Genomic DNA, 26,899 nt, shown 5'->3' on the forward strand with positions numbered 1-26,899 from the left:
TGTTAAGGGTAGACTATAATTCCCAGAATTCTGGAGGTAGGTGTATGCTTTTAACGTGCTTTAAACACATGGTGTTGACTTAGCCCTGTCTCATTAAGTCACCAAATTTTATCCTCTTGATATTTGGGTTTCACTAGTGCATTACTGAATCTAAGGTGGGTTGCGACAGCAGCATTAACACCATACAAATGTGCGGTAGGATATATAAAAATTAAAAAAAATAGGAAGTGGGTCTCCAAACGCATGTTTGGGCTAATGGGGGTCCCATGGTCTGAAAAACATTGAAGATATTAAGTGACATCTGTTCTGACGATCATTTTGACAGTGTACAGGGTGTGCTGTACAAAATACACTAGCTTTACTTACTTACTTACTTACTTACTTACTTACTTACTTACTTACACCACACACACTACGCACAATTTCCCACTGGCCTTACAAGTCCTTTCCTCACTTCTCCAAAACCATTTCAGGTCTACAGCTATTTCTGCAATTTGGAGATGAGCAAGCCTTTGCATAAATAAACAAAATCAACAATTTGCTCAGGGAATAATATATTTAATATATCTGAGAGGAGCATTCAGGAAGAGCCAAGGAAACAATCACAGACTAGGCTGGAAAGCTCTGCCTCCTTTCTTGCTTTCTACTCCAAAATCCAAATGTCTTTGCCTCAGTAACTGTGGCGCATTTAGCTCTGGTGGTAGTGGGTACACTCAGACAGAGGCCAGCCAAAAATGCCTTGAGGGGGGTAAAGAAACAGAGAGACCCAAGCCTTAAAAGCCACCACCATCACCACAAAGCCCTTATCTCCCACACAGCAGCAGAGATAAGGGTAAATCAATAGCTCTCAGGGTCTGTTCTCTTCTGGAGTGCCCCCAAATCTGAAAACTGGCATTCCCATTAGGAGTGCCTAAACTGGCATTGATATGGCACAGTTGGAAACCTGGGCAGCGGGAAGAGAAGAGGGGGAGATTTTATGCACTTTCTCTCACACCCCTATTCTCTCCCCCACTATAAGTCCACGTTAGTGTTATTTTATATACATCTAGCAGCATTAGAGAATGTCTTGGGCCACAGGTCAAGGCTCCCTGAACTAATTACTTATGTTCAGGGGGCGGGGAAGTTGGGGTCCCCCAGGGCCAGGCTGCCCATGAGGCAAGGTGAGGCAACTGCCTCAGGTGCCAGGGTCCACCAGGGCAGCAGATCCCAATGCCAATCTTTCATTCTCCCCCACCCACAACCTTTGCTCCTGGTGTCAATCTTCCTTGACCCTTTTCTTCCTTGGGCACCATTGTGAAGTTTGCCTCAGGTGCCAAAAAGTATTGAGCTGTCCTAGGGTCCCCCTGTATCCCTCAACAAAAGCAGAGCTTCAGTCAAATCCCAGATCTGAAGAACGGCGGTAAGCGATGGGCTTACGTCTAAGAGCAAAGATGGGGAATGTGAAGAGAAGCCAAAGTCTTAGGGATGGTCTCAATAGCCTGGATTCTGCTACATCCAAACACAAACAAACACGAATTGGCTATGCCAAAGCACCCCGTCCCGTTCTGAATGACGATTCCCATTTTCAAGCTTTCCCTTCAAAAATTAAAAACAACCAAACCATGAAACCATCCCCGAATGAGACAAGTTTCCTTACCTTTCTTGATCACAGACTGGTCCAAGAGATTCATGCCAGTTTCATCCACAGCCTGAAAGAACAACGGGCAAAGCTTATTTACGTGGCCTCAGCATGCAGAGTTGTTGTGCAAGGATTACTGCAAGCATCCACATGAAGCGTTTTTAACATTTGAGACACTCGATGGGAATATAAAGTTTAAGCTGTGTGGGGCTCGGTGGGTGGGATAGGGGGAGATTAAGAAGCCAACCCACATCTCCATCAAATATAGGGGATTCCTAGAGAAATTAAACGTGATTTTTTTTATTTAAAAAAAATCTGTAAGAGGAAACGAAACTATCTCCTTACAACATCTCTCTCAAACAGGAGTTTTAAAGAGGCGTTGGAATTGTTAAAGAACTTTTTCATATTTTGAGAAACTTTATTCCATAATTCAGAGGAAGAGAGAAGGAAAGGAAAAAAAAACCCTGGCAGGCCCTTCTCCTTTTATTACTCAAAAGCAAGCAAAACAAACAAACACACACCAAGAAGGCCATGTTTCTAGAAGGAAATAAGCCTCAAGAGAATCCAGGACTGCTCTTTCAAGATACATGGCATAATTCAGCTAAAGGCAAACACTTCTAAACCCCATTGAGCCCCCATTAAGCCCCTATTGGGAGAGATTTGTGCAACTGTTTAGCTCCCGTGGAAACATCTGGGACCCAAGTCTGCGATTCAAGCTTTGGAGCAAGCCCTTATTTGAATAAACTTGAATTCCGGAGTAACTATGAGCGTTTGAATTGTATTTGCTTATTTATTTTTTTGCTGGAACCAGGAGCCAAATTACTGCTGTGTTCAGGAGGAAAACAAAAACCCAAGTAGGGGCTCCCTCCCCGCATCTTACTTCTAGCTAACTATTACTGAGAGTTCCCTTCCTTGCACTTTCTGAGTATGTTTCAAAACTCAGAAAGTGATTGCTTCGAGACATCAGTACGGCAATTATGGCTTTTGTTTGTTTGGTTTTTAAACCTAAAAGGTTTTTTTGTTTGGGTTTACTAAGAAGCCACCCCACAATGTCATTTTCCTATTTTTGGTTCTGGACAAGTTGTTCAAACTGGTTCCTAGCAGAGAAAGTCCTCGACTAAGCCAGCAACTCCACCCCTGCCTGTAGATATGTACCCAAAATGGCCCGGGTCCTTGACTGTCATCTCTCCTTGCAAATAGTTTTGAGAGACTCAGTCGGTAGCCAACAAAAAGATGGCAAAATGCCCCGGGGAGGAAAGATTGTTGAAAATAAGAATGACAAAAACGACCAAATGATCGGGGAAAGTCCATCATTATTTTTAAGCGTTTCACTTATTTTAAAAAAATATAAATAAATCAGGGAGCTACGGGTTGTGTACCGCTTTAGAGCCATTGAAATGAATGGGCATGACTAACTTCGCTCCATTGATTTAAATGCGTCTACTCTAGGTATAAGTTAGTCGGAGACAATCAAATTTACCGGCGGCAGCAGCAAAAGACCTCAGGTCCACACACCCGAATACGCAGGAATAGCGCGATCCTGCACAGGATTACTCAGAAGTAGGTGCCACCGAGTTCAATAAGATTCCTTCCCTAGTAACTTCTCAGCCTTACACGTATTTTAAAAATGCAGGGGGCAGATTCTTATTGTTGGGGGTGAGCCATTCGGAATTAAGCGTTTTAAAATCCAGTTGAATTCAACGGGAGAGAATGAAAAACAAAATCCAGTTTTTACTTAAACCTCCTATGGAAATCCACGGGATGCAAAACAACTCCGGCTAGAGATCGAGCCCTTTGTTAGGTCTGAAGGAGCAGCAATGCAAAGTAAGGGAAAACCCTGAGCCTGCAATCCTAACCCCACTTACCTACGAGTAAGCCCCATTGAATTCAGCGTGACTTACTTCTGAGCAGACATGGTTAGGATCGCAGCCAAAGTCCCTTACTTGGGAGCAAACATGGCCAGGCTGGTTGGGGATGGGCAAATATGGGTGGAAAGGATTAAAATAATTCAAGGCGCTTCTTGAAGCAGGGATCGTGCGTGATCCAAAACGGGATTCCCCTTTTCTACGCTTCCCTCAGGTCTAATGTGTCCCGTCCAGCCTAATCCGAAGCGGTATTTTTTGTTTTGTGTTGTTTTTGCAGCGGTGTGTTCTGCTTGAAACCGGATCAAGACCTTTTGTTTGTTAGCCGTTTCAACGATTCTGGGCCGTTTTAGATCCGAAAGTAGGACGGGCGGAAAGAAAGAAAGAAAATCAGATAAAGCGAGCGAAGGATTCGCGATGGCCAACAAAAGGCTTCTGGGTTTGACTCTAGAAGAGCGAAACCATTTTTCCCAGGGAAGAAGGAGGGTCGAATATTCTGAAAAACTGTCCAGTCGCGCAAAGCTAACAAATCCTGACCATTATCTCATTGGAAGGAAGTCCCACCGATTTCAATAGAACTTACTCCCCGGTAGGACCTCAGCATCGGGGAGGCGTTTTTCCCCCTCTGTATCCCCCCCGCCCCCGCGTTCAGTTTTCATCTTCGTCAACTACAGTTATTAGCGCCGTTTTCTTACTGGAAAGTGTTGGAAATATACGTCCCATCACTTCATTTTAAAATAAATAAAACGCAGCTGATCAGGTTTTGGGTAAAGACAGGACTGAAGCTTGCATCTTTTAAAATCAGTAACGATTTGGGGTATTTAGTAAAATGGCTTTCAAAGAAAGGAATTGTGAAAGACGCGCAGCCTCTCTTGAAGCAGGCAGTGATTTGGGGAGGAAAAAATGGGCAATGTATTACGATTATTATTTTTAGAGGGGGTGGAGAGAAGAGGGGGATCACCTAGGAGGCAAGTAAAGTTTAAAGCTGACATCAAACCCTCGTTTGATATATTCACCACCGTTTTACAATTTCCAGCGGTTGGAGAGGGTCGTCTCGGGAAAGTCTCAGCAGAGGAGAGGCGTTTGTTTCTTTTCACTCGAAATAGGTTTCATCGAAATTCGACGTCGATAGGCGCGGGGACGGGACGGCGGGCCTGAACTGTGGGACGAGGAGTGGGAGGCTCCGCTGCTTGTACCCCATCCCTTTCTCCTGCCTTTCTTTCTCCCAGGGGGCTTCCCAAGTCAGTGACAAGCCAACCACCGACGTAAGCAGACACACACGCTAGATTCCCATGGGGCGGAATGGAGAGCATTGAACTCGGTGGGACTTCTTTCTGCATCAACCGACAGGCTCCGAGCAGCCCGCAATATTTGCTGGAGAAGGGGCTTGAAAGCCCCCCCCCCCACAGGTGGTTGCCACTGTCCCTTTTACTGCGCGCCCCTCGACGGGAGCGCCCGCCACCAGGACCCGAATTTTCCTTCCCTTCCTGGATATTCCCCCTTTGAGGACTCGCCCGAGCCAGCCGCGTGCCTACCTGGATGTCCTCGATGCTGTGGTGGCCCAGGGCGTGCAGTCCCAGCGGCCCGTCGCTCAGGGCGTGCGCCCCGTCGGCCAGGCCGTGGAGCAAGCGCGGCACGCCGGGGTAGTCCCTGCGCGGGTCCAGGCCGAGCGCGCGGTGCGTCTGCGAGAGGAGGCCGGCGGCCGCTTCCTCTTGGCGCGCCCTCTGGGAGTGCCAGCTGCTCTGCTGGTGCTGGTGGATGGGGTTGATGGCGGTGTAGGGGTCGCCCAGGTGCGGGTAGCCGGTCTCCTGGCTCTGTGAGTAGGGCAGCGGCGGCTGCGGGTAAGGCGGCGGGAAGTAAGGCGGCTGGAAGTCCGAGGCCGGCGTGTGGCACAGAGGGGGAGCCGACGAGTACGCCGCCGCCTGGTTGAGCGACGACAGCTGGGAGAGGCGGCCTCCGGTGGAGCTCCCGTTCAGCCCATCGGAGCGGTCCTAGACACGCCAGCAGAGGAAGGAAGAAGGGAAGAAAGAAAGAAAAAATGGTCACTGGAGAGAGCCACGCTGCCGGGGACTCTGTTGCTCCTGCCCTCCCTCTTTGCCGGGAGCGCACGGCTCCTCCGGGGACGCAGCGTCGCCAGGGAAGAAGGGCGCGTTACCGGGCCTAAGATCGCAGTTCCCCGAGGGGCCCCTGCCTCAGAAACACCTGAGCCGCAGGCAAGGCGCATCTCCGGCCAGCCGAGCCCTCCTCCTCGCCTTCTCCCCCCACCCCAGGGCAAGCCGAGCAGCCTCTGCGCCAAAACGCAGCTCCTGCCTTCGACAAAAAGCGCACCGCTTTCGGCATTCGACGGCGAGGGGGGGGGGGGAACCACCACTTAACAATCTCCTCTTTGCAGCTGGTCTGACTTTTCCGCTTAGAAACAAACTTAACTTTTTAAACTGTGAGGGGGAAAGCGCCCAAGACACAACAAAAAGCACGAGAGTTTGTTGAGGGTGCCCGGCAAGGGCACCCCCGGGCCCTTTTCGCTCCCGATTGGGGAGATCGTCCTTGCTTTGTTTATCGTAATCTCTCCCCCCCCCCAATAGCAACTGAACCCCTTCCCTCCCGCATCTCGTTTTGCTTTCAGCGAGGAGAAAAATAGTGAAATCCGAACGGGGAGGGGGAAGAGAACCAATAATGCGCAGCCGTTGCATAAACAATACTAATTTTTAAAAAGCCTTCTCTCCATAGACAGCGGGTCTTTTATTTGCTAGCTGCAAACTACCAGAAGCAGCACGTCGGAAAGGTCTCCTCGGCTTCTCCTCCTCTCTCCCCCTGCTTTTGTAATCGACTCCGCCGCCTCGGCGTGTCCCCCTCCGCCCAATCCTCCAAAGGAAAGAATTAAACCATCAACTGGGGACGCTGCGGAGCCCTGACATCTGGCCAACATTAAAGGGTGAAATCTCTCTTAATTTGGAGGTATAGGGTTCCTTCAATTAACTTTCTCTTCGAATGAGCTTGATAGAGAAAGCGGAAAGCGTATTTTCTTCTCTTTTCCCTCCTTCCCACCGTCCCCCGTCCGGCTCCCCCCCCCCCCCCCGCAAATGCGCGCACACACACACAAAGTCCAACTCACCATGGCGGAATATGTGTGAACCAACATCTGGACAGCAGCCAAAAAAGCAACAACGAAAATCTTCTAGGAAAATGCCCCCAAACGGGGGGGGGGGGGGTGTGTGTGTTTGTTGTTGGAGGTGGATGAGAATAACAACGACGAAAGCAGCCCCCAACCCTGGCGAAGGAATCCGTCAAAATCTAGTGGTGATCTGCGCTGCCATAGATGGCCTTCCCCGCCGGTAGCCCAGCGAGCGACGCGGTGGGATGGTGGCTGCTCCTTTCCCCGCGAGCCTTTCCCTTTAACAGCCTATGCTCCCGAGTTCTTGCTCCCTCTGAGCCCAATGCAACTCCATGGACTCCAGTTATAGAGGCGGGAGCGCGCCCAGAGCGCCGGGAGCGCGCGTTAAAGAGACAGAGCGCACGGCCGTCGCCTTGGGTGATTCGAGGATAGATTCGGCTTCCGCAGCGACTTCAAAACGGCGTCTGAACGCGCGGGGTCGGGGAGGAAGAGAGACCCAGCGCATGGCAGCCCAAATGTGGTGACTAGGAAATAAGTAGCAGGGAGCTTGCGGAGGAATAAGCCCCTCTGAACAGAGTGTAGATTTATCTCCGAGGAATCATTTCAGGATCGGGCTGCGATCCTACCCGCACATAGATCCATACTGAATATAGTGGGATTTAATTCAGAGTGTAACAGACATAGGATCGAGGGGCAGGGCTGTATTCCTAGGCATAATTACTCACTAAATCTCACTAAATAGACTTTGATTCAGGACGCATCTTCCGGGCGAGTAGCTTTAGGGTTGCAGCGTATCCCTTAGCAGTAAAGCTAAGTTAATTATCACTTAAGGCAGCAATCCTATGCACAGTCTTCCTTGAGAGCATGTCCCATGGAGCTCAGTGGTGCTTGCTTCCGAGTGACTCGTATAGGCTTGCCCTGCTAGTAGATCTGCCTATCTCTGGGGCACAACTGTTTGCCAGAAATTCAAACTCTGCTTTGATTGTTGTTCTTAGCTTTTATTCCCACCTCCACGGGGGGAAAAGATTTATATTTAATAAAAGGTGGAACTTCAATACCGGTCTGTTCTCGCTACACATCCCTTCCAATCCCACTTCATGCAACCTAAAACATCTGGATGTGTAAAAGTGCCGCTTTCACAAATGGCCAATGTTTCATCCTCGAGGAGAAGGGGCATTTTATATTATTATTGACTTTTTAATGACAGTACTGCGGGTTGTATCCTATCCAGAGTGGTCCCATTGAAATCAATGAGCATCACTAAGTTAGGTCCATTAATTTCGGTGGCTGTCCTCTGAGTATATTTGGTTGGCTACAACTTCAAATCCTCTTCTGCGTTTGTAAGGTGGGGGGTAGATTTGGTTTTGGCGATTTCTCCTTAAACTTCAAAAGAGCGACTTAAATTTGTGAAAGAGCGAGGTGGATGGGAGAGAAGGACCCGAGGCCCACTAGTGCCTGCTGTGAGCCGACATCTGGGGAACGCGCAGGACAGAAGAGCGGCGTCCCCAAGACTCTCTTTCCTGGTTGTTGGTGGACGGGTGGGGAGAGCGGCGGCTTTCTCCGTGCCGCTCTTAGCTTTAATTTTATTAGGCCCAACAAGGTGATAATTCTGCCCCCACCTCCCCGCTCCCTTCCTGCTGCTTCTTCCGTATCAAAGACAGCAAGGAAAGCGAAGGCCCCGCAGCAATGGAAAAACATCGATCCGCCCAGCTAGCTCGCAGAGACTCTCAAGCGAAGCGCGACTTCCGCGGCTGCTGAAACGGACAAGGGCTTTGCTGCGCTTGGAAAAGCGCTCCAGTTTAGGACGCGTAGTAGGAGGGGGGGGGGAGTTGGGGCTTTTATTTATTTATTTATTTATTTAAGGAAGGTTGGCTCCTTCTTAAAAAACGAAGGGCGATGGATAAACGGCATCCCGAGGAGAGAGAAGGGAGCTAGCCTCCACTTTTGATTCATCCTGAAGTTGCTGCTCTTGGGTGGGTGGGTGTGTTTTAATCAGGCCACATTCCCTTTCACAGTAGTCCCCCCGCAGTCAAAAGTTTGAAAAATTAACTCTCGTCGCCGTTTTAATCGCATTGCACGTGGGAGCCAAGGCCACAGTTTTTCACGTGGCGCGTTTTCAGTCCTGGGATTCAGTCCCGCAGACTCAAGCGCGCTATCCGCTGAGTTCAGTGTGATTATTAAGCAAAGGCTGGAGCTGCTGGGGGTATTTAGCATCGGAGCCTTGCAGCAAGTTTCCTCGGAAGTAAATCCCACGGGGTCAGCCCACGGGGAAACGACCCAAACACACGCCACTCAAGGCCCCAATTTGGATATTGAGACGCGCCTGCTATAGGATTGTGATGGGTTTAATCCTAGGGGCGCGCCTCGTCCTCCCGTCCTCTCACTTTCGGAAATGAATTTTAACATCGCTTTTTTATTCAGGTGGGTGCGAAGGAAAGGGGTAAAGGGGAGGATTGGGGTGGGTGGTTGTGGTTTGAAGTGCAGCAATTCGCCCAAAGGCAGATCAGTTATCTAGCTCCTAGCAAGGGCTGAGTTAAGGGAACGTCTTAGGGCTCAGGTCAAATGTGTGGAGGCCTTGTAGTCTCATCGACTTCCAGGGGGCAGTTAAGGGGTGGGGGTGGGGGACTGGAGTCTTTGCACATTAATACAAAAAGCGACTGTGACACTTTAAGGGCTGTAGGGTTTGCCTCTGGAATCTGTGCCCGCAGGATGGCACCCTTACAGTGCAACGTCTTTACTCAGAAGGAAGTCCCGTTGAATTCAGTGGCACTTGCTCCCCGGTGAGTGTGCGCTGGATTGCAGCCTTAAAGATTCTCTTCATTGACTCCGGATCTTGTCCCTGTGTTTGCCATATATACAAAGGCAGTTTGTTTTGAGCAGCTGCCCATCCAGAGAGTTCCGAAACGGTGCTTACATTTCTGACCGCAAGAACAAAATCGATGCTAGAATAACATTGGAAGCCCAGTTCCCTGGACGACCTTCGCCAGCCGGGCGCCCTCCAGATGTTGGCTGGGGCTGATGGGCATAGGCGTAGCCAAGGGGAAAAGAGGGGCAGCTACCCCCTCCCCAAATCAAGCAAATCAATAAAAAATACTTAACTAACTGAGGTTCTGCTCCCCTTAATATGAAGCCTGCCCCACCACACATAAACCCTGGCTACGCCCATGCTGATGTGAATTGTAGTCCAAAATATCTGGAGGCCGCCACGCTGGCGAAGGTCGTCCTTAGTTCCCGAGGCTAAATCTGGGGGAAGGCCCACGATTATTATTTCTTAAAGACCAAAAGAAAACAAGAGGGAGTCCCAGTAGATCTCCGCCTTCTGTTGCAGGTGGCATGATTGGCCAGCTCATTTTTCAATCTTGCAAATACCTGGGAAAGCCCAACTAGCAAACAGAGCATTTCCCCGCGCGCTGGTTAAGAGTGTCTGCCTGAAATATCACTAGTACCAAAGACGTATCGCAGCATGCAGAAATTATCTCCGCACAGAGCAGCTGGGGCCCGAAGCCCAGAACCCTTGGAGACATCCCACCCGCTGTAGAATTTTTGACAGCTAGATACAAACGTGTTTTTGCACACACACCCGCACGAGGGACGCTCACGATTAACGTTTTAGGACTGCGCAATCTGTGTACCGGTGCGTTCAAGAAGTGTCATGAACAGTCTGTGTGCCTAATAGCTAAGTGTGCAAATGTACAATTTCACACAAGCGCCTGCACACGGGTAGAGACAACTTGTACCTGTGTTCGGTGTAACGTGCGAACACGCTGCGTATGGAACTGAACGCACGCGTAACTCGCTGGTTAACAGCCGGCCTAATACAGCGTACCCAAGAGGCGAGTGCCCCAGCTCACACTCGCTCCTGAGTCTGCCTGAAAACTACCGAAGATAGAGGAGCTTGCCATTGAGTAAACGTGAATGGGATCCCTCTTCACATGTACTTCAAAGAGACACAAATGTGTCTCCTCTGTCCAGAAAAACTATGTATATGTAGTAATGAGCGTGTTAACCAGGCGTTATAGAAGGGCGCGAGGGGGAGAGAGCCAACATTTAGCTATATTCAGAAGGAAACTGAAATATACGAGCAAATATCCAACCCAGCGACCTGGCCCTTCAAAGGTCCCCCTCGCTACGATCTGTCTCCTTTTCCGTGCAACAAGATCCCGTTCTGATGTGCGCACAATTTGTTTACCTACCCATCTATAAGCTGAGCGATGTGTCATTTCACTGGAGAACTGCCGAGCGCTTTCTTCAAGCCCATCCACCTCTCTCTCCGTTTAGTCTCCCCATCAACACACGCCCTGCCTATCCGCCCAGGCACCCATAGGTGCCTCCAAGAGGCGCAGAAAGTTAGTCTCCTTCAGCACCAAGTCTTTACATACCTCAACACACGCATTGAAAAGTACGAGCACCCGTGAATGGCGAACGAGCCTTTCTCCACAAGAGCCACCTTCGCAGGATGAGACCAAAGACCCACTGAGTGGAAAAGCAAGGACGTTACAAGAGCGGCTCGTTCCTGGCACACGTGAAGCACCTCCCTGTCCCCTCACAAAGAATCGTGGGAACTATAGTTTGCTCCCCACAGAGCACCCTTAAACTACATTTCCCAGGATAATTTTGAGATGTATGCTTTTAATGTGCGATATGGTGAGTGCACAAAGGAGGTGATGGGAAGTCGTGGCCTTCCTTGTCGTTTTGCCCCAGCAGCCTCCGACATTCAGAGGTATACTGGTCCTGTACATGGAGGTTCCATTGAGCTATCATAGCTGAACAGTCCTTGGAAGATGTCTGTATAAGTCAGGGCTTCTCAGTTTAAGTATGTGCAGACTACCCTGGGACTAAGCCTCATTGAACATAGCAGGACTTGCTTCTTGGTAAGCACGCTGAAAAGTTGGCGCTGTTGACTCACCCGTTTCTTTCCACTAAACGAAAAAGCTGCAAACGTGACGGTCTGAAACGCAAGTCTTTCCTCGGTGTTCCAGCCCTTTGGACTTTTCTTCCCCACCCCTTTTCTGAACTTTCCCCCAAGATCTACAATATCCTCTCTGTCTCTCTCTCTCTCTCTTGCTTTCTTTCAAAAACGAAGTGAAGAGGACCCCGGGATTCGTGGACAGTTGGAAGCAATCCCAAAAGACCTGGAGTCGACTCCACCCGCCTCCCTTTCAGCTGGAACGGAGAAAGAAGAACCGGGGCATCTAGGGATGCGTTTGCCAAAAGCTCTAAAAAGTCATAATGGACACAATACCTGAAGGCAAGGACTGCCACTGTTTATTTGGAAGTTCAAAGAGGAAAAGAGGAGAGCATAAGCAGGCCGGGTGTCGCCCGTTTGGAGGAGGAAGACTGGACAGATAATACCCTTTTTATTCAGGTCTGCGAAGACAAGCTGGGTTGGAAGGATAGCATTTTAGGATCAGCTTATATTTGCGGATCTGTTTTCCGCCACCAGCGTGGACAGAGCAATGACTGGCTCGTCCTAAAGCTGGAGAGGGAAAAGCAACTTTTCAAAAGGGAAAAGGGAAGTGGGGCGCGCAGTTCTCTTCATGTCCCTGCGAAGACTCGCTCGCTCCAAAACTTCTCTGGACACGATCCATCCCAAGGAGACCGCTTTGAAATCTCAACCATTTCATGGTGGGAGAAGCGGTGGCTGGCGAGACAGGTTTCCTTGGGAGTAAGCCTCCGGTTGAACCCATGCGAAGATTTGCTTCTGACTAGGGAGGGAGAGCCCTGGCCCTGCTCAGGACCGCGCGGGGAAGATTCTGCTGTCTAGGCGAACGAGTCTTTGCGCGTCGAAGGAACTGCAGCAGAGCGAAAGGGGGTCGCCTTGCAGCGCCTGCGCGCTTTCTTGGAAGTAAGTCCTGTGCAAAGGGAAGGAAACTTCCTCCTTGGTTGCTGTTATTTATTTATTTGCAAAGGTGCTTAATATATTTATTTGATAAGATTTATATACCGCTTATTTGTGGGGGGAGGAGACCCAAGCGGTTTGCAAAAAATCATCTCTCTCTCTCTCTCTCTCTCTCTCTCTCTCTCTCTCTCTCTCTCTCTCTCTGTGTGTGTGTGTGTGTGTGTGTGTGTGTGTGTGACACACACACACAGAGAGAGAGAGAGAGAGAGAGAGAGAGAGAATGAATATCCCTGGGGCCGCAGGCGCATAATCTAATATCGATTTCCTGGCAATCATGTACAGGATCGGGCTGAACCCGTGCTTCACTATGGATTGAATTGCGCCCACGCATACTCAGTGGAGATACCTATTTGTATCTTTAAAAGGGGGGAGGCGGGAAAAAGAAACAGAAAAACGCAGCAAGCGGCTCCCGCAGCAGGAACACAACACAGACACCCTCCCCGCTTCTTCCTCTGCCAGTGCCACTCCCGCCACTTAAAGTGGGCTTCATTCATTTGATGTGGCTTCTGAATCTCTTAGAGACCGTTTCAATAAATCACTGCGAAGCCTTAGGACATGGTCGCGTGGCATTTCTTACAGCTGGTTCCTTTTATTTGGGCGAGGGGGGTGGGTGGGGGAGAGAAAGGGGCAGGTGCAGGGGAAGGGAGGGGGAGACAGGGGGAGAGCCTTCAAGGGGGGAGGGGAGAAGAAATCACCACCACCACCACCACCACAGGCTCCAGTCAAATTTAGAAACACTCCTAGCTAAGGTGCAATGCTCAGCAAACTTGCTTAGAAAAGGTGGAAGCCCCCAGGGATTTTCGCTTTCGTGCACGAGGCTAGGATCAGGCACCAGGTCCCATGAATCTCGCCCGGAGAATTTTAAGCACGTGCCTGCAAACCAACGGGGTTCAAAGGCTGCAATTTTAGGCATACTTACCTGGGACTAGGACGCACTCAGCACAGGAGGGAATTATTTTCCAAGTAAGCAAAGATAGGATCAGGATGGGGGAAAGGAAGCCGGACTTTGGCTGGATCGTGGCCAATAATGATAAGAAACGGCAATAAACAAACAAAACCATATTTGTTCCAGGAGCCGGTGCTGCCTTCGGAGCCTTAAGGAAGCTAAATGGAGAGGTACAACTTTAAATAAACACTAAACTAAAAATAATAAATAAAAATACAATGCATTCTTTTAGGATTTCGATCAGGGTTTTTCAGTATGGGGAATATTTTTCGATTTTTATTTTTTTTAAATTTTATGTGCCGTTTGTCTATTGCTTTAATGGTGATGACTGCCACGACAGAGAATCTATAGTCTTTTTATTATTATTAATGGTTCGCTCTGCCGGCAAATCAGCGTCACGAGGCCACTAATATCAAGAAGAACAACGACACCCCTCTAGACAACCAGCGGGGGAAACGTTTTTTGCATAGGAACTCACAATTCGGATTACCAGGGCGTGGGACCGATCCGGACGGTTGTTGGCCGTCAGGAGGCAACGGATCCTGCCCTGATTGAAGTCGGTTGCTTTTAGGTGAAATATCGAAAAGGAAGAGACTTAAGAGGTCTTAAAAGAAGCAAAGTAAAGTTCAGGGGTCCTCATCCGGTTCGCTTTCACATCCTTGAACTTGCTCCTAGTTGACGTGCAAGGGATTCCTCTAGAGTAAAAGGCAGGATCCAGACAAGGCACTGGACTTCTGAGGGAGCTCCACTGATCTCACTGGGAGACGTGGGCTCTTCCCGAGATGCCTTCCATTCAGTTCCCTCCGTGGAGCTGGTGCCTAATTTGTGCTGGATCGAGGCCTTGAAAGGGACGCCGTTTTGCGTCTGATAGCTGCAGCATTTCCATGGTTCAGTTCCAGCGCCCCGAATACTTCCCGCGCACCATCTCACCATCTTAGCCCTGCAAATATTATGATGCCCATGTTACAGATGCGGGGCTGAAGCGGAGAGAGTTTGTCCCGGCACCCCTGGGCAACTTACAGCGCCACGCACACCAGCTGCCTTATTAGTTTAATGGAAATACTTTAATTAGTCAAATAAAAATAAAACACTGTTTTAGCAACTTGCATTAATTCCGAATAAATACATTTTTTGTAACTCTATTCAATATCTCCCTCGATGCTTTAGGTTCACTTAAAGTTAAGCGCCAGTGACTCTCGAGTAAGTCCATGGCAGGTTACCGGGCCTCCATCCTTCATCTTATGCCCACGTGCTTGTGAGAAAGTCCCCTTGAGCTCAGTGGACTTATTTCCGAGGAATCGCGTACAGGATCTGGAGCAGCAACCCGAGCCTGTTTCCTCGGAAGTAAGTCCGTTTGACCTCAAGGGAATTTACTCCCGAGGGATCGTGCCTGCGCGTTGGCATCCTTACGTGGAAATAACCCCCGCGAACATACGTGGAGCTGACTCCCAAGCAAAAACCCAGGGAGGAAAGCGAGCGTTCAATGAGAGCTCCGCTCCAAAAAGAACGAAAACCGCCAGTCTTAACAGCCCCGATCGTCTGCTGCAGGTTTGCACGGATACAAAGCCGACTTGCGTGCAGCGGCGCTTTACTTCCGAGGAAGCACGCGCACCGGATTCTTTGCGCCCCTTATTTTCGAGGAAGCCGCTCACCTCTCGCACCGGCCGCAGGCGCGCTTGCCTGGCGCGTCCAGCTAGCGTGGCTGCTGAGCTAGGCAAGGGGGGCTTTGCACCCAGCCAGGATGCGTCCTGCTTGCTTACCTGCAGGTAGTAGCGCTCCTCTTTGATGTTGCCCGACTTCCAATGCATCCCTGCGGTGCAAAGGTGAGAAGCGCAAAGCGTTGGAGACGGGACACCCCCAAGCCCAGCTCTCCTCTGCCTCCTTCCTTCCGTCTTGCCACTCCTGTGAGATTCAGGCGAGCCTCTCCCTTTCTCTCTCTCTCTCTCTCTCTCTCTCTCTCTCTCTCTCTCTCTCTCTCTCTGCGTGTGTGTCTGAGTGGCCAGGAAAGTTGCACCTTGGAGGCGATTCGGAGCAGCCCCCCACGAAAGACGCTCAGAGTCCAAGAGGCTGCGCGGAACCCCGAGGGGGCGGCAGCTGCTCTGGCACCTCGGAGGCCTCTTCTTCTTAAGCCCTTCTTCCTGGGTGCTGCGGGGGGATATTTGCTCTTCCAGCCCAGCCAGCCGCCCCCCTCCCCAAATTCGGAGCAACACTTGCGAGAGAGATTTCTGGCTGCAAGGAGCAGAGAGACGGGTCGGCCTTGGTGGCGATCGTGCAATCCAGACTTCTCGATCTCCTTACACCACCCTTTCTCTTGGGCTGCTGCTGCTGCTGTGGAAGTTGAAAACAAACCCTAACAAAGCCAAGAGGAAGCCAAGAGGCCAGGAGTAGATGTCTGGGGGTGGGGGTGGGCTTAGGTGGGTTTAGGTGCCTTCCAGGGGCCTTGTGCAAAAACGAGCAGAGCAAGACATGCGAGTTCCCTAAGAGTATAAGAAGAGCTGCTGGATCAGTCCTATGGCCCGTCCAATCCAGCGTCCTGTTCTCACAGTGGCTGAACAGTCGCCTGTGGGAACCACTCAAGCAGGATTCGAACACAAGAGCCTCTCTCCCCTTCTGTGGTTTCCAGCAACTGGTATTCAGAACCATTGCTGTGGAGGTAGAGCAGAGTCCCTATGCATGGCTGGTAGCCGTTGAAAGCCCCAAGGGCGTAGCCAAGGGGGGCAGCTGTCCTTCCTAAATCAAGTAAATAAATAAAAATAACTAACTGAAGTTTTGTTCCTCCCCACCCACCGAACATAAAGCCTCCCCCTCTGCTCCTTTCATGTTCGTATAGAAGGCTGGTTATGTTCACACTCCAGGAGTAAATGCGCAAGCAGTATCACAAGCTCCAAGGACACATTGCAGCAAGGAATCAAGGAGCGTGCAAGGCAGGACTGGGGAGGGATGTAGTTCTGTAACTGGTGTGGCCTCCGCAGAGTCCTGAGGGTTAGAGAAGCTTGGCTCTCCGCTCCCTGCCTGTGGCTTCCCCATCTCTGCTATACAGCGGCGTAGCATGGGTTGTCAGCACCCGGGGCAAGGCAAGTAATTTGCGCCCCCTAACCCGTGGATTTGCGCCCCCTAACCTGTGGATTTGCGCCCCCTAACCCGTGGATTTGCCCTAACCCCAGATGTTGCGCCCGGTGCGGCCGGCCCCCCCTGCACCCCCACGCTACGCCACTGCTGCTATAGTGGTTGCTTAGAGAACAGCCCTCACTAGGGAAGCAGAGTTGACTCTGAATGGTCCGGAAGACACACCCACTAACTTCTTAGCCCCGCCTACAAATTCCAGACACAGAATAATAAATGGTAGAGTTGGAAGGGACCACGCGAGGATCATCTAGTCCAACCCCCTGCAATGTAAGGAATCTTTTGCCCAGTGTTGCATCCCTAAAAATGTAGGGCTCAAACCCACGACCTCGTGATTAAGAGTCTCACACTCTACAAACTGAGCTACCTGTGGATGACTCAGGCTATGTGCACACCACCAGCAGTTCAACTTGCATTTTCAATTGACTGTAAACACCAGAGAGGGAGCAGAGACTGTCTTCATCTGATGCGCACCACCAGGGCTGGCCCCCTCAAATATTTTATGGTGGGGGGGCTGAAGTGACCTCAGACCCTAGGAGTTGGCTCCTATACACACTACAGTGGTATATCTGCTTCAGGTTACAGACTCCGCTAATCCAGAAATAGTACCTCGGGTTAAGAACTTTGCTTCAGGATGAGAACAGAAATCGCGCGGTGGCAGAGGGAGGCCCCATTAGCTAAAGTGGTACCTCAGGTTAAGAACAGTTTCAGGTTAAGAACGGACCTCTGAAATGAATTAAGTTCTTAACCAGGTACCACTGTACTGTACTTGCTTTGTTTTCCTGCACCAAACTTCTGTTCAGTGAAGCTGTGATCTGCGCATGTGCAACAGCTGCCAGAAATGTACACACCTCATCTTAATTGTGCCAGAAGCTGGTCTGAGGGGCGGTATATGATCCGTCAGCAGCAATCGTCAAGAAACTACAGGAATACTTAGGGATGGTAGCTGGCAATCAAACAGAGCACTGGCAGTGGAATAAATGGTAAATGTGTGCACAGCCTCGGTGGCAGGTACTGTGAGTATGCTCAGAAGCACTCTTGTCTCTTCCAGAGATGTATGCAATGCTAGTCTGTTGCAGCACTGTTCTGACACTCTAATAACTGCGCCACACCGTTTTTCTCTCTCTCTAGGACCTAAATTAGATAAGATGGGTTGCTAAACTTCAATATCATTGATTGGAAGAAGCTGGGACTAGATCAAACATTTGCTCCCCCTTATGACCAGCTAAATGCTGGCTGTTACAGTGCCCAGGCAGCTCAATGGATCAGACTAGGAATAGCAAATGCAGGCAGCTACTAGGATTGTATGCTACCCCCCACAAGCTATATTGGCACAATAATATAAATATAATACTAGTAATATTAAGTATTTGTTAGATTCCCAGCTCCATCACAATGTTTGCATGCCATCTTTACCAGGTGTTTCCCATTGGTCATCATTCTCACCTGTTCCCTTTCCTCCCACCTTTTCATCTTGCGTCTGTCCTTCGGTGGTAGTGGTACAGTGGTACAGTAGTGGTATCCGTGGGATACAGACTCCAATGGAAGTGGCAAAATTCCCTGCGCTTGTGGATGAAAACTGTCTTATTGGAGGAGATTAAGCAAACCACAAACCCCACTCCCCATCCTAATTTTCAGACCAAAAGGCTCTGGCGTGCCAAAGTGTTTGGGGAGCAACGGGAAGATGATGGAAGCCTATTAAGGAAAGTATAACCAAAAGGATTTTCTAAGGATTTTCAAGAGGAGTCCACTTTAGGATTTGCATGGCTCTTATAAGATTACCTCTACAAGTCTACATGTACTCTGATTGGGATTAAAAAAATAATAATCTGCAGCAAGAAAAACTGAATTCTGCAACCTTATGCAAATTAGATAAATCTGTATAACCATAGTTCGCATTATTTATTCTGTTTCTGCTCGTTACAGGAAGGTAGAAGGAACTACGCAGGCCACTTGTTGACCACCGGAAAATTAATCATCTCTGTGGTTTTTGAGATTTAGCCAGGCATTGTCCATACACTCTCAAGCATATTATTGCAACCATGAGAGCTAGATGGTTTTAAAAAGAAAAGAGCAAAAGCAGAGATTCCCAGGAATTTCATACTGAATATGGAACCTGGTTGTTTCTATGCTTGTGTGGAATGGGAACATACACACATTCTAGGCAAAAGCATCCTTCTCCTGAAATTCTGATAAGTTCAGCTTTCAATAGATGTTTTGCTTCTCGTATTGTTTTGGAAAGTGCAGATTTGATACATTCCACTTAGAATGTGAATATAATTTTTCCACCATCCCTAGTGGCGGGAGTTGGAATCCAGCAGCATCAGAATCCACCATGTTTTGTGGACTTCTCTTTACACTACAGCAGATGTGGGGAGAATCTTTGGCCCTCCAGTTGTTGCTGGACTCCAACTCCCATCAGCCAGCGTGGCTGGTGGCCATGGATGATGGGAGTTGTAGTCTAAGTCTAATAGCATCTGGAGGACCAAAGGTTCTCCAGCTCTGGTTTGTAACAACGGTATGTCAAACTGAGCTGATCAGAAATACTGATGCTTTGGAGGAATAATTGCAAGTGGTCTGAAACACTAGGAGTGGGGAGCCTTCCTCGGACAGTGCCTCTTGCTACACAACCAAGGTCCATTAAAAATTACTCAAGTGTGGTCAAGAGATCAGCCCTCTCTTTCTGGGCCTCTCTGACTTCTGTTTTTGGGCAGGAGCTGCTGTTATAGTAGCCTGTCCACTTCATTCCAGAAATCTGCTTGCTTGAAAAATGGGAGGGGGGGGTCATTTGCGTGTGAAGAGGGTTGGGAGCGGGGAAACACTTTAGCTTAAACTGTAATACACTATGATGTGTGATAGACATTAACAAACAGAATCCCACATTAAATTTAATTTCATTCCACTCTTCCTGCCCGGAGCGATTGTTCCCTTCATTTTCATTTTTCCTCTGAATTCCCACAACTCAGGCCTCTTTGAATTCCAGGTTTAATTAACAATGCTCATTAAATGAATTTTTATTCCTTTCTTTTAATATTACTCTGCCACCTGTCTTTAGACATTGAGGGCTGACTGTTTATTCTAATTTATTTCTATTAAATATGGCATTAAAAGGAGCAATGAAAGCAGGGCGGGGGAGAGGCAGGGAAGGGGGGGTGAAGGTAGAAGTGAAACCAGAGGAGCTATTCCTCCCTCCCTCCCTCCCTCCCCGGTTCCTGCTCTGTCTCTAACAAAGACAACCCAAAATGAATTTCAAGGACACAGTGCCGAAAGTTCTGTGGGATTGCATTTGTTTTCCACCAGATCTGTTTCATTTGCTAAAATTGGATCAGACATGCTATATTTTGTAGGGATTTTCCACCTAATTCTTAAAGCCCATTGCTCATCTAGTAGTCTGTGTATGATTCCAATTCTCTTTTTACAGGGAAAGAGTCAGAACAATGCGGGGGGGGGGGCAACTCTGTGGGGAAAGAAAGGCTGCTGAGATGCAGCGATGTGGTTTGTTTTGTTTAAAAAGGCAGAGGTGGACCATGAGAAGGAACAAAAGCTAATACCGTTCTCTGCTCATCCTGATTTGTCACAACTGCCCCCACTTGCAATGGATCTTCCATATACAGGGGGAGGATATCGCTGAACTGGGATGAACAACAGGAGGAAGTCATCGTCGTCATCATCATCATCATCATCATTTATTATTTATACTCTGCCCATCTGGCTGGGTTTCCCCAGCCACTCTGGGAGGCTTCCAATAAAATGTTAAAAATACAATAAATCATCAGACATAAAAAACTTCCCTAAACAGGGCTGCCTTCAAATGTCTTCCAAAAGTCAGAAAGTTGCTTATTTCCTTGACATCTGATGGGAGGGCGTTCCACAGAGCGGGTGCCACTACCGAGAAGGCCCTCTGCCTGGTTCCCTGTAACTTTGCTTCTCGAAGTGAGGGAACCGCCAGAAGGCCCTCAAAGCTGGACCTCAGTGTCTGGGCAGAATGATGGGGGTGGAGACGCTCGACTTCATGTCCTACTTGTAAGTTGACAGAGACTGCTTGCTGACAGAAACTCAGTATTGGACTAGAAGGATCTTTGGTCTGCACCAGCAAAGCAATTGTTGTGTTCCATCTGAATACAGTATTACAAAACATACTAGCAGGTTAGCAAGCTTAACCAGTGGAAAAGATGAGAAGCAGGATGATCCCATTAGTTCAACTAGTAGACTAGCTCCTCCTCTCCCAAAGCCATTTCTATTTCAGTCGTTCATTCATACATAGAGTAACTCTCATGTAATTTAAAGGATTGGTGCCTGAGTTTGCCTCCCCCCCTCCACCTCCTTTCCTTTTGCGTCATTTCCTTCAGGCTGTAAGCCTGCAGACAGGAAACTGTCTTGTTTGAATTACAGTGGTACCTCGGGTTAAGAACTAAATTCGTTCTGGAGGTCCGTTCTTAACCTGAAACTGTTCTTAACCTGAAGCACCACTTTATTTAGCTAATGCTGCCGTGCCACCGGAGCATGATTTCTGTTCTCATCCTGAAGCAAAGTTTTTAACCTGAGGTAATATTTCTGGGTTAGCGGAGTCTGTAACCTGAAGCATATGTAACCTGAAGCGTATGTAACCCGAGGTACCACTGTAATTGCATGCAAGCCATTCTTGGAGCCTTTTGGCCTAAGGAGTAAGAGTAAATATACTCTTAACGAACATTCTTGGGGATGGCCCAGTCACATATTTCTAATAGGAGACAGGATTGAGTATTTGTTGTTTATGCTTATACAGTAGTACCTCGGGTTAAGTACTTAATTCGTTCTGGAGGTCCGTTCTTACCATGAAACTGTTCTTAACCTGAAGCACCACTTTAGCTAATGGGGCCTTCCACTGCTGCCGTGCTGCCGCCACACGATTTCTGTTCTCATCCTGAAGCAAAGTTCTTAACCCGAGGTACTATTTCTGGGTGAGCGGAGTCTGTAGCCTGAAGCATCTGTAACCTGAAGCATATGTAACCTGAGGTACCACTGTATAGCACATCTTCCAAATGCCCAACACTGAGCAAATCCTTCCCATGTACTCTGTGCACCCGGAGGCGGGGCTAGCCACTTGTGGGGGCTGGGCTAGCATCCCAGGGGGCCGATGTCAACCCCCCCCCCGATGACACCTGGGGCAGACCGCACCAACCGCACCCCCTTCCTCCGCCAATGAGTCTGTGACAACCCACAGTGCGTCTGCCATAGCAACTGTGTCCATGGCAGTCTTGTGTTAACAGGGGACGCGGGTGGCGCTGTGGGTTAAACCACAGAGCCTAGGACTTGCCGATCGCATGGTCGGCGGTTCGAATCCCCGCGGCGGGGTGCGCTCCCGTTGCTCGGTCCCAGCACCTGCCAACCTAGCAGTTCGAAAGCACCCCTAAGTGCAAGTAGATAAATAGGCGGGAAGGTAAACGGCGTTTCCATGTGCGGCTCTGGCTCGCCAGAGTAGCTTCGTCACGCTGGCCACGTGACCCGGAAGTGTCTGCGGACAGCGCTGGCTCCCGGCCTATAGAGTGAGATGAGCGCACAACCCTAGAGTCTGGCAAGACTGGCCCGTACGGGCAGGGGTACCTTTACCTTTACCTTTAATGCTTTGCCACCTCAGCCATGATGTCCACCCCGCTTCTCCTGGCTGTGTTCATAAATGTAGCTGGGTGGCTGGGAAGGCTTGTGCGGTTTCCCATGTGAAAACCATACCAGTTTTTATTATGGCATGTGTCCATGTAAACATGTAAGCTGCTTTACAGAGAACCAGACAGCTGCCTCAGGTGGACCATTGCTTTGAATCATTGAATCATAGAGTTGGGAAGGAGGAGCCCGAGTCCAACTGCCTGCAATGCAGGAATCTTTTACCCAACGTGGGGCTCAAACCCACAACCCTGAGATTAGGAGCATCAGGCTCCACCGACTGAGCTATAAGAAGCTTCAGGCAGAAGCTCTGCACAGCCTGTCCGGAATGGAATTGGAGGTACTGATTTTGGTGAAACGTGTGAGCTTTCTATAACATCATCATCATCATCATCATCATCATCATCATCATCATCATCATTATTCTTATTCAGCTCTCTATATTGGACAAACAGGCCAAATCCTATGCCGAAAGATAAATGGACATAAATCTGACCTCAGGAATCATAAGACAGAGAAGCCAGCAGGAGAACACTTCAATCTCCCAGGACATTCAATACAGGATCTCAAAGCAGCTGTCTTATTTCAAAAGAATTTCAGAAATAGACTTGAAAGAGAAGTTGCTGAATTACAACTTATTACTAAACTGAAAACTATGGAGAGACTTGATCTGAATAGAGATATTGGATTCTTGTCTCGTTACACATGCTAAAGCTATTTTTGGTCATCTGCATACTATACCTTGCTTTTTCCTGTAGGACTAATTGAAGTCGTTAACAGTCGTCTACAGGTTTACCATACCCATTGAGTCAACCACCCATCTCCTACTACCCTTCTGGGGGGGAAACCCACCCCACCCTCCCACTATATATAAGGGTCTGGTGACTTCTGTTTCAGTGTATCTGAAGAAGCTAAGGTGCTACTGGACATTTTTAATTTTTTTTTTATGTAATTCAATTTATTATTAGTAGTAGTAGTATACCACCCTTTATCCATAGATCCCAGCTTGAGTATATGAGCAACCAGGTTGCCCATTTACATCATGTACAGCTGGGTAAGAAAAATCTCAGGAGTGACTCTAGGGACTCAAGCAGAACTTGAGAGGAAAAATTCCCGTTTCCTCAGGGAGGGCAAGCCCTTTTTTAACATAAGAGTGACCCCTAGTGGCACACCCTAAGAAGTACCCTGTGTTTTCTTTCTCTATTTACTGCCCATCAGCACAATGCATCAACTATTCAGAGTAAAGCTTCTCTCTCTCTCTCTCTCTCTCTCTCTCTCTCTCTCTCTCTCTCTCTCTCTCCCTCCCTCCCTTTACCTGGGACTAAGCACCACAGAATTCAACAAGACTTACTTCCAAATAGGGGATATGGGGGAAATTCGATTCAGTTCACAGTTAAAGGCAAACTTATCAAATTTGCACTTTCCAAAAACAATTTCCTTTGAAATTGGCACTTTGCTTGACTGGAGAGCTGTGTTTCCAAATTTTGCAATGTGTGCAAAAATGCACACATTGGGGTAAAGTGTGGATATAAATGCATTACGGTATATTAGCAGGCATGGCTTGCAAAAATGTATTTGTCAAAATACAAAAATGTGCTTATTTGAAGAAATGCACACAAATTGTAAAAAAGGTGTTTTTCCTTCTTAATGCAGATTGCTGCAGAAATGTGGAAAAATGAACTTAAGACTGGAGAAATGAGAGAACCACAGACTGACAGATTCATCTATCCCTGCTTCTGAGCAGACCTGGTTTGGATTTCACTGTTAAGTTTCCTTAATTTACTTGCTCTCACTCTGCTCTTCCTATTCCTCCTCATTATTAAAGTACTGTCCTACTCATGTGAAAATACTTCATGTGAAATACTCATCTCTGATAATAGCACCAGGGTGACTTGCCCAAGAGAACAAGAAAATAAGATGCAGAAGAATTATACTGTCAATGAGAAATGCCTTTACTGTAGTTCCAGAAATGTCTATAGCCACAAAGTTGACTGATATTGTGGCGGTGAGATGGACACATAGGTAAAGGTAAAGGTACCCCTGCCCGTACGGGCTAGTCTTGACAGACTCCAGGGGCCAGCGCTGTCCGGAGACACTTCCGGGTCATGTGGCCAGCGTGACAAGCTGCATCTGGCGAGCCAGAGCCGCACACGGAAACGCCGTTTACCTTCCCGCTAGTAAGCGGTCCCTATTTATCTACTTGCACCCAGGGGTGCTTTCGAACTACTAGGTTGGCAGGCGCTGGGACTGAACAACAGGAGCGCACCCCGCCGCGGGGATTTGAACCGCCGACCTTTCGATCGGCAAGCCCTAGGCGCTGAGGCTTTTACCCACAGCGCCACCCGCGTCCCCGAGATGGACACATAGTGGGGGGCAAAAGAAGACAGTCCGAGACAGCAAAAATGTAAAGCAGGGATGTGGAACTTGTGCGCCCACTGGACTTCCCCAGGCTTCCCACCCCTGTTCTGGACAGTAAAGGGTTACCAAGTAGTGGAATGACTCCATCACCCAAGCTTGCCATAGTTGTCCTTTAAAGGATGGCCAAGGCTTCCTGTAGGGCTGGGAATTTGCCTGGGCAATAGCAGCCTTTGTTGCCTCTTGAATTGTTTTCCAGTTCTGCCCCCAGGGCGATACACCGCCTTACACATTAAACTGATTCAGAGGTTGTTCCTTCCCATAAATGAAATTACATTGCATGCCTAGAAAAGAAGGCAGCCTAAAAAGGTTATTATAGGCATGACTGTGTGCAGCACTGTTCTCATGAGCAGGAAGTGATATGGGAACAGGTATGTAGTAAAGATACACCTTGAGCTGGTTATTCATGTAGAATCTTCTTTAGGAACAAAATAAAAGCTGCTTTATAAAGCCATTCCGCTGGTCCGCCCAGCTGCATTGTCTATTCTGACAGGCAGAAGCTCTCCTAGATCTCAGGCGAAGGTGATCCCATCCTTTAAAGCCGGATCTCAAACCTGGGATGTTCCGAATGCAAAGCAGGCGCTTAATCCCTGAGCTATGGCTCTTCTCCTCCAGGCAAAGATCATGGAACAAGGATGCTCTTTGCCAGGTTGTACCAGTGCACCTGGCACTGTGATACTGCATCCACCAGCTTGAGGAAGAGCTTAAAGGCAGAGAAGTCAACTGAACCATTTGTTGGAATCCATCTGTCTCAAGAGACAATAGAGTGCGCCTCCAGGGGTAGTCAAACCGCTGTCCTAGCAGCACTGAAGTGACCAAGCCTGGGAAGTGTGTATGGAGGTCCTGGGCTGCCCAGATAACAAGACCACCACCCCTCAGCCTCACTGATGTGGTCTAAAGCAGCCTTTCTCAACCTGTGGGTCCCCAGATGTTGTTGGACTACAACTCCCATCACCCCTAGCAAAGCCAGAGCTCAGGGATGATGGGAGCTGTAGTCCAACAACATCTGGGGACCCACAAGTTGAGAACCACAGAAAGGAAAGCAGAGCAATACACTTGGCACCAGCTTGGCTGAAGCAACTTCTGGGAGGTGGCGGACAAGGTGCCACCCAACCATCTTAGGGAACCGACTCTGGATTTGTGTAGGGTTTACTCCTTAGCCTTTTCTTCTCCTGGAGATCTCCCACAAGGCAGCAGAGGTTTAGGAACTATCTTCCCAGGCTGAGTCTAATCTGCTCCTTAGTTCCCTCTACAGCACATGAAGAAACCGCCTCCTTGACCGTTGACTCACTTGACTATTGGTCTTGTCCACTCTATCTGCTGGTGTCCGTCTTTGTTTGCAGGGGAAGTCCCTAACTTACAATGGGTTTGAGACCCACTGGCTACCCTTACCTGCTTTAGCCGACCAGTCAAATCCGTTCCCAGGCTGTGGATGCTGTTACATTTGACACCTGCTAGGAGCTACAGGTGAGAGCTGAGAGCACGGTGAGGACCAATGGTGGCCAAACTACCCCTGGAGCATGACGTGTCCCCCACCAGAGCTACTACCCCTCACCTAACATCCCATGAACCCGTCAGCTGAACCACAACTCCCACATCACAATGCCTACCCAGGGCTCTGAACACACTGCATCCCCATAGGTGCTTCCTGGTACTGAGGCGGAATATTTTAACTGAGAAATAAAGGACCTTGCTTGAACTTCCCTCAATCGGTGGGGGGGGGGGGGGGCAGAAAAGAGGCAGCACGGTGCTTCCTGCACTCACAAGTACACACAGGTCTGTGATTAGGAGCAAGAGCAGCGCTATTTAAAAGGTTTTATAGGCTTGGATGGGAGACGGCTGCCTTCATCTGCCGCTGAGAACCTGCACGTCATCTTGGTGAGCCCAAGAGTGTCAATGGCCCTTTTGTCCCACTTCATACCACCAGAGCATAAATGAGAAAGAAATAGTCTGTGACCAGAACACTGAGAAGACTGTACCTGCTTTGTAAAAGGACTTTTCTTCCCATAAAGTTGAATTTTGCTTGAAGAACCAACCGGCACCAGCCTCATAAAGCTGCCCAACTGGCGTAAAGACAACGGCCAGATAGGCCATACTTTTCTCCATCAATTGCTGAGTGAGTTCCAACCACTCTGCCCTCACTTTGTAGGTTCGCAGTAGGGAGCTGCTACCCGACAGATCGGATGGATCTGGATCAGGGCTTGTGGCCATCCATGGACTGGCTGGACTCTAACTCCCATCAACAAGCATGGCCAAGGGGTTAGGGATGATGGGAGTTGTAGTC

The 26,899-nt window shown here is 48.9% G+C and overlaps 1 protein-coding gene across 4 annotated transcripts in view; it reads right to left on the minus strand.

Annotated features, from left to right (window-relative positions):
* Positions 1–15,716, minus strand: part of TFAP2E (transcription factor AP-2 epsilon) — a 70,933-nt gene extending 55,217 nt beyond the window's left edge. The window contains exons 1-3 of one of the 4 annotated variants that reach the window (XM_028738918.2): positions 15,198–15,716; positions 5,016–5,471; positions 1,637–1,688 (exon numbers count right to left, since the gene is read on the minus strand). In XM_028738918.2, the coding sequence (XP_028594751.2) occupies positions 1,637–1,688; positions 5,016–5,471; positions 15,198–15,245 (556 nt within the window). In that variant the 5' untranslated portion in view covers positions 15,246–15,716. Of the gene's footprint in view, positions 1–1,636; positions 1,689–5,015; positions 5,472–6,592; positions 6,939–15,197 lie in introns of those variants that run through there. The other 3 variants (XM_028738915.2, XM_028738916.2, XM_028738919.2) reach the window with 3 other exon arrangements.
* Between the last annotated feature and the right edge of the window lie 11,183 nt (positions 15,717–26,899).

The sequence above is a fragment of the Podarcis muralis genome, chromosome 7 (genome assembly GCF_964188315.1).
Source record: "Podarcis muralis chromosome 7, rPodMur119.hap1.1, whole genome shotgun sequence".
Classification (NCBI taxonomy): Eukaryota; Metazoa; Chordata; class Lepidosauria; order Squamata; family Lacertidae; genus Podarcis; species Podarcis muralis.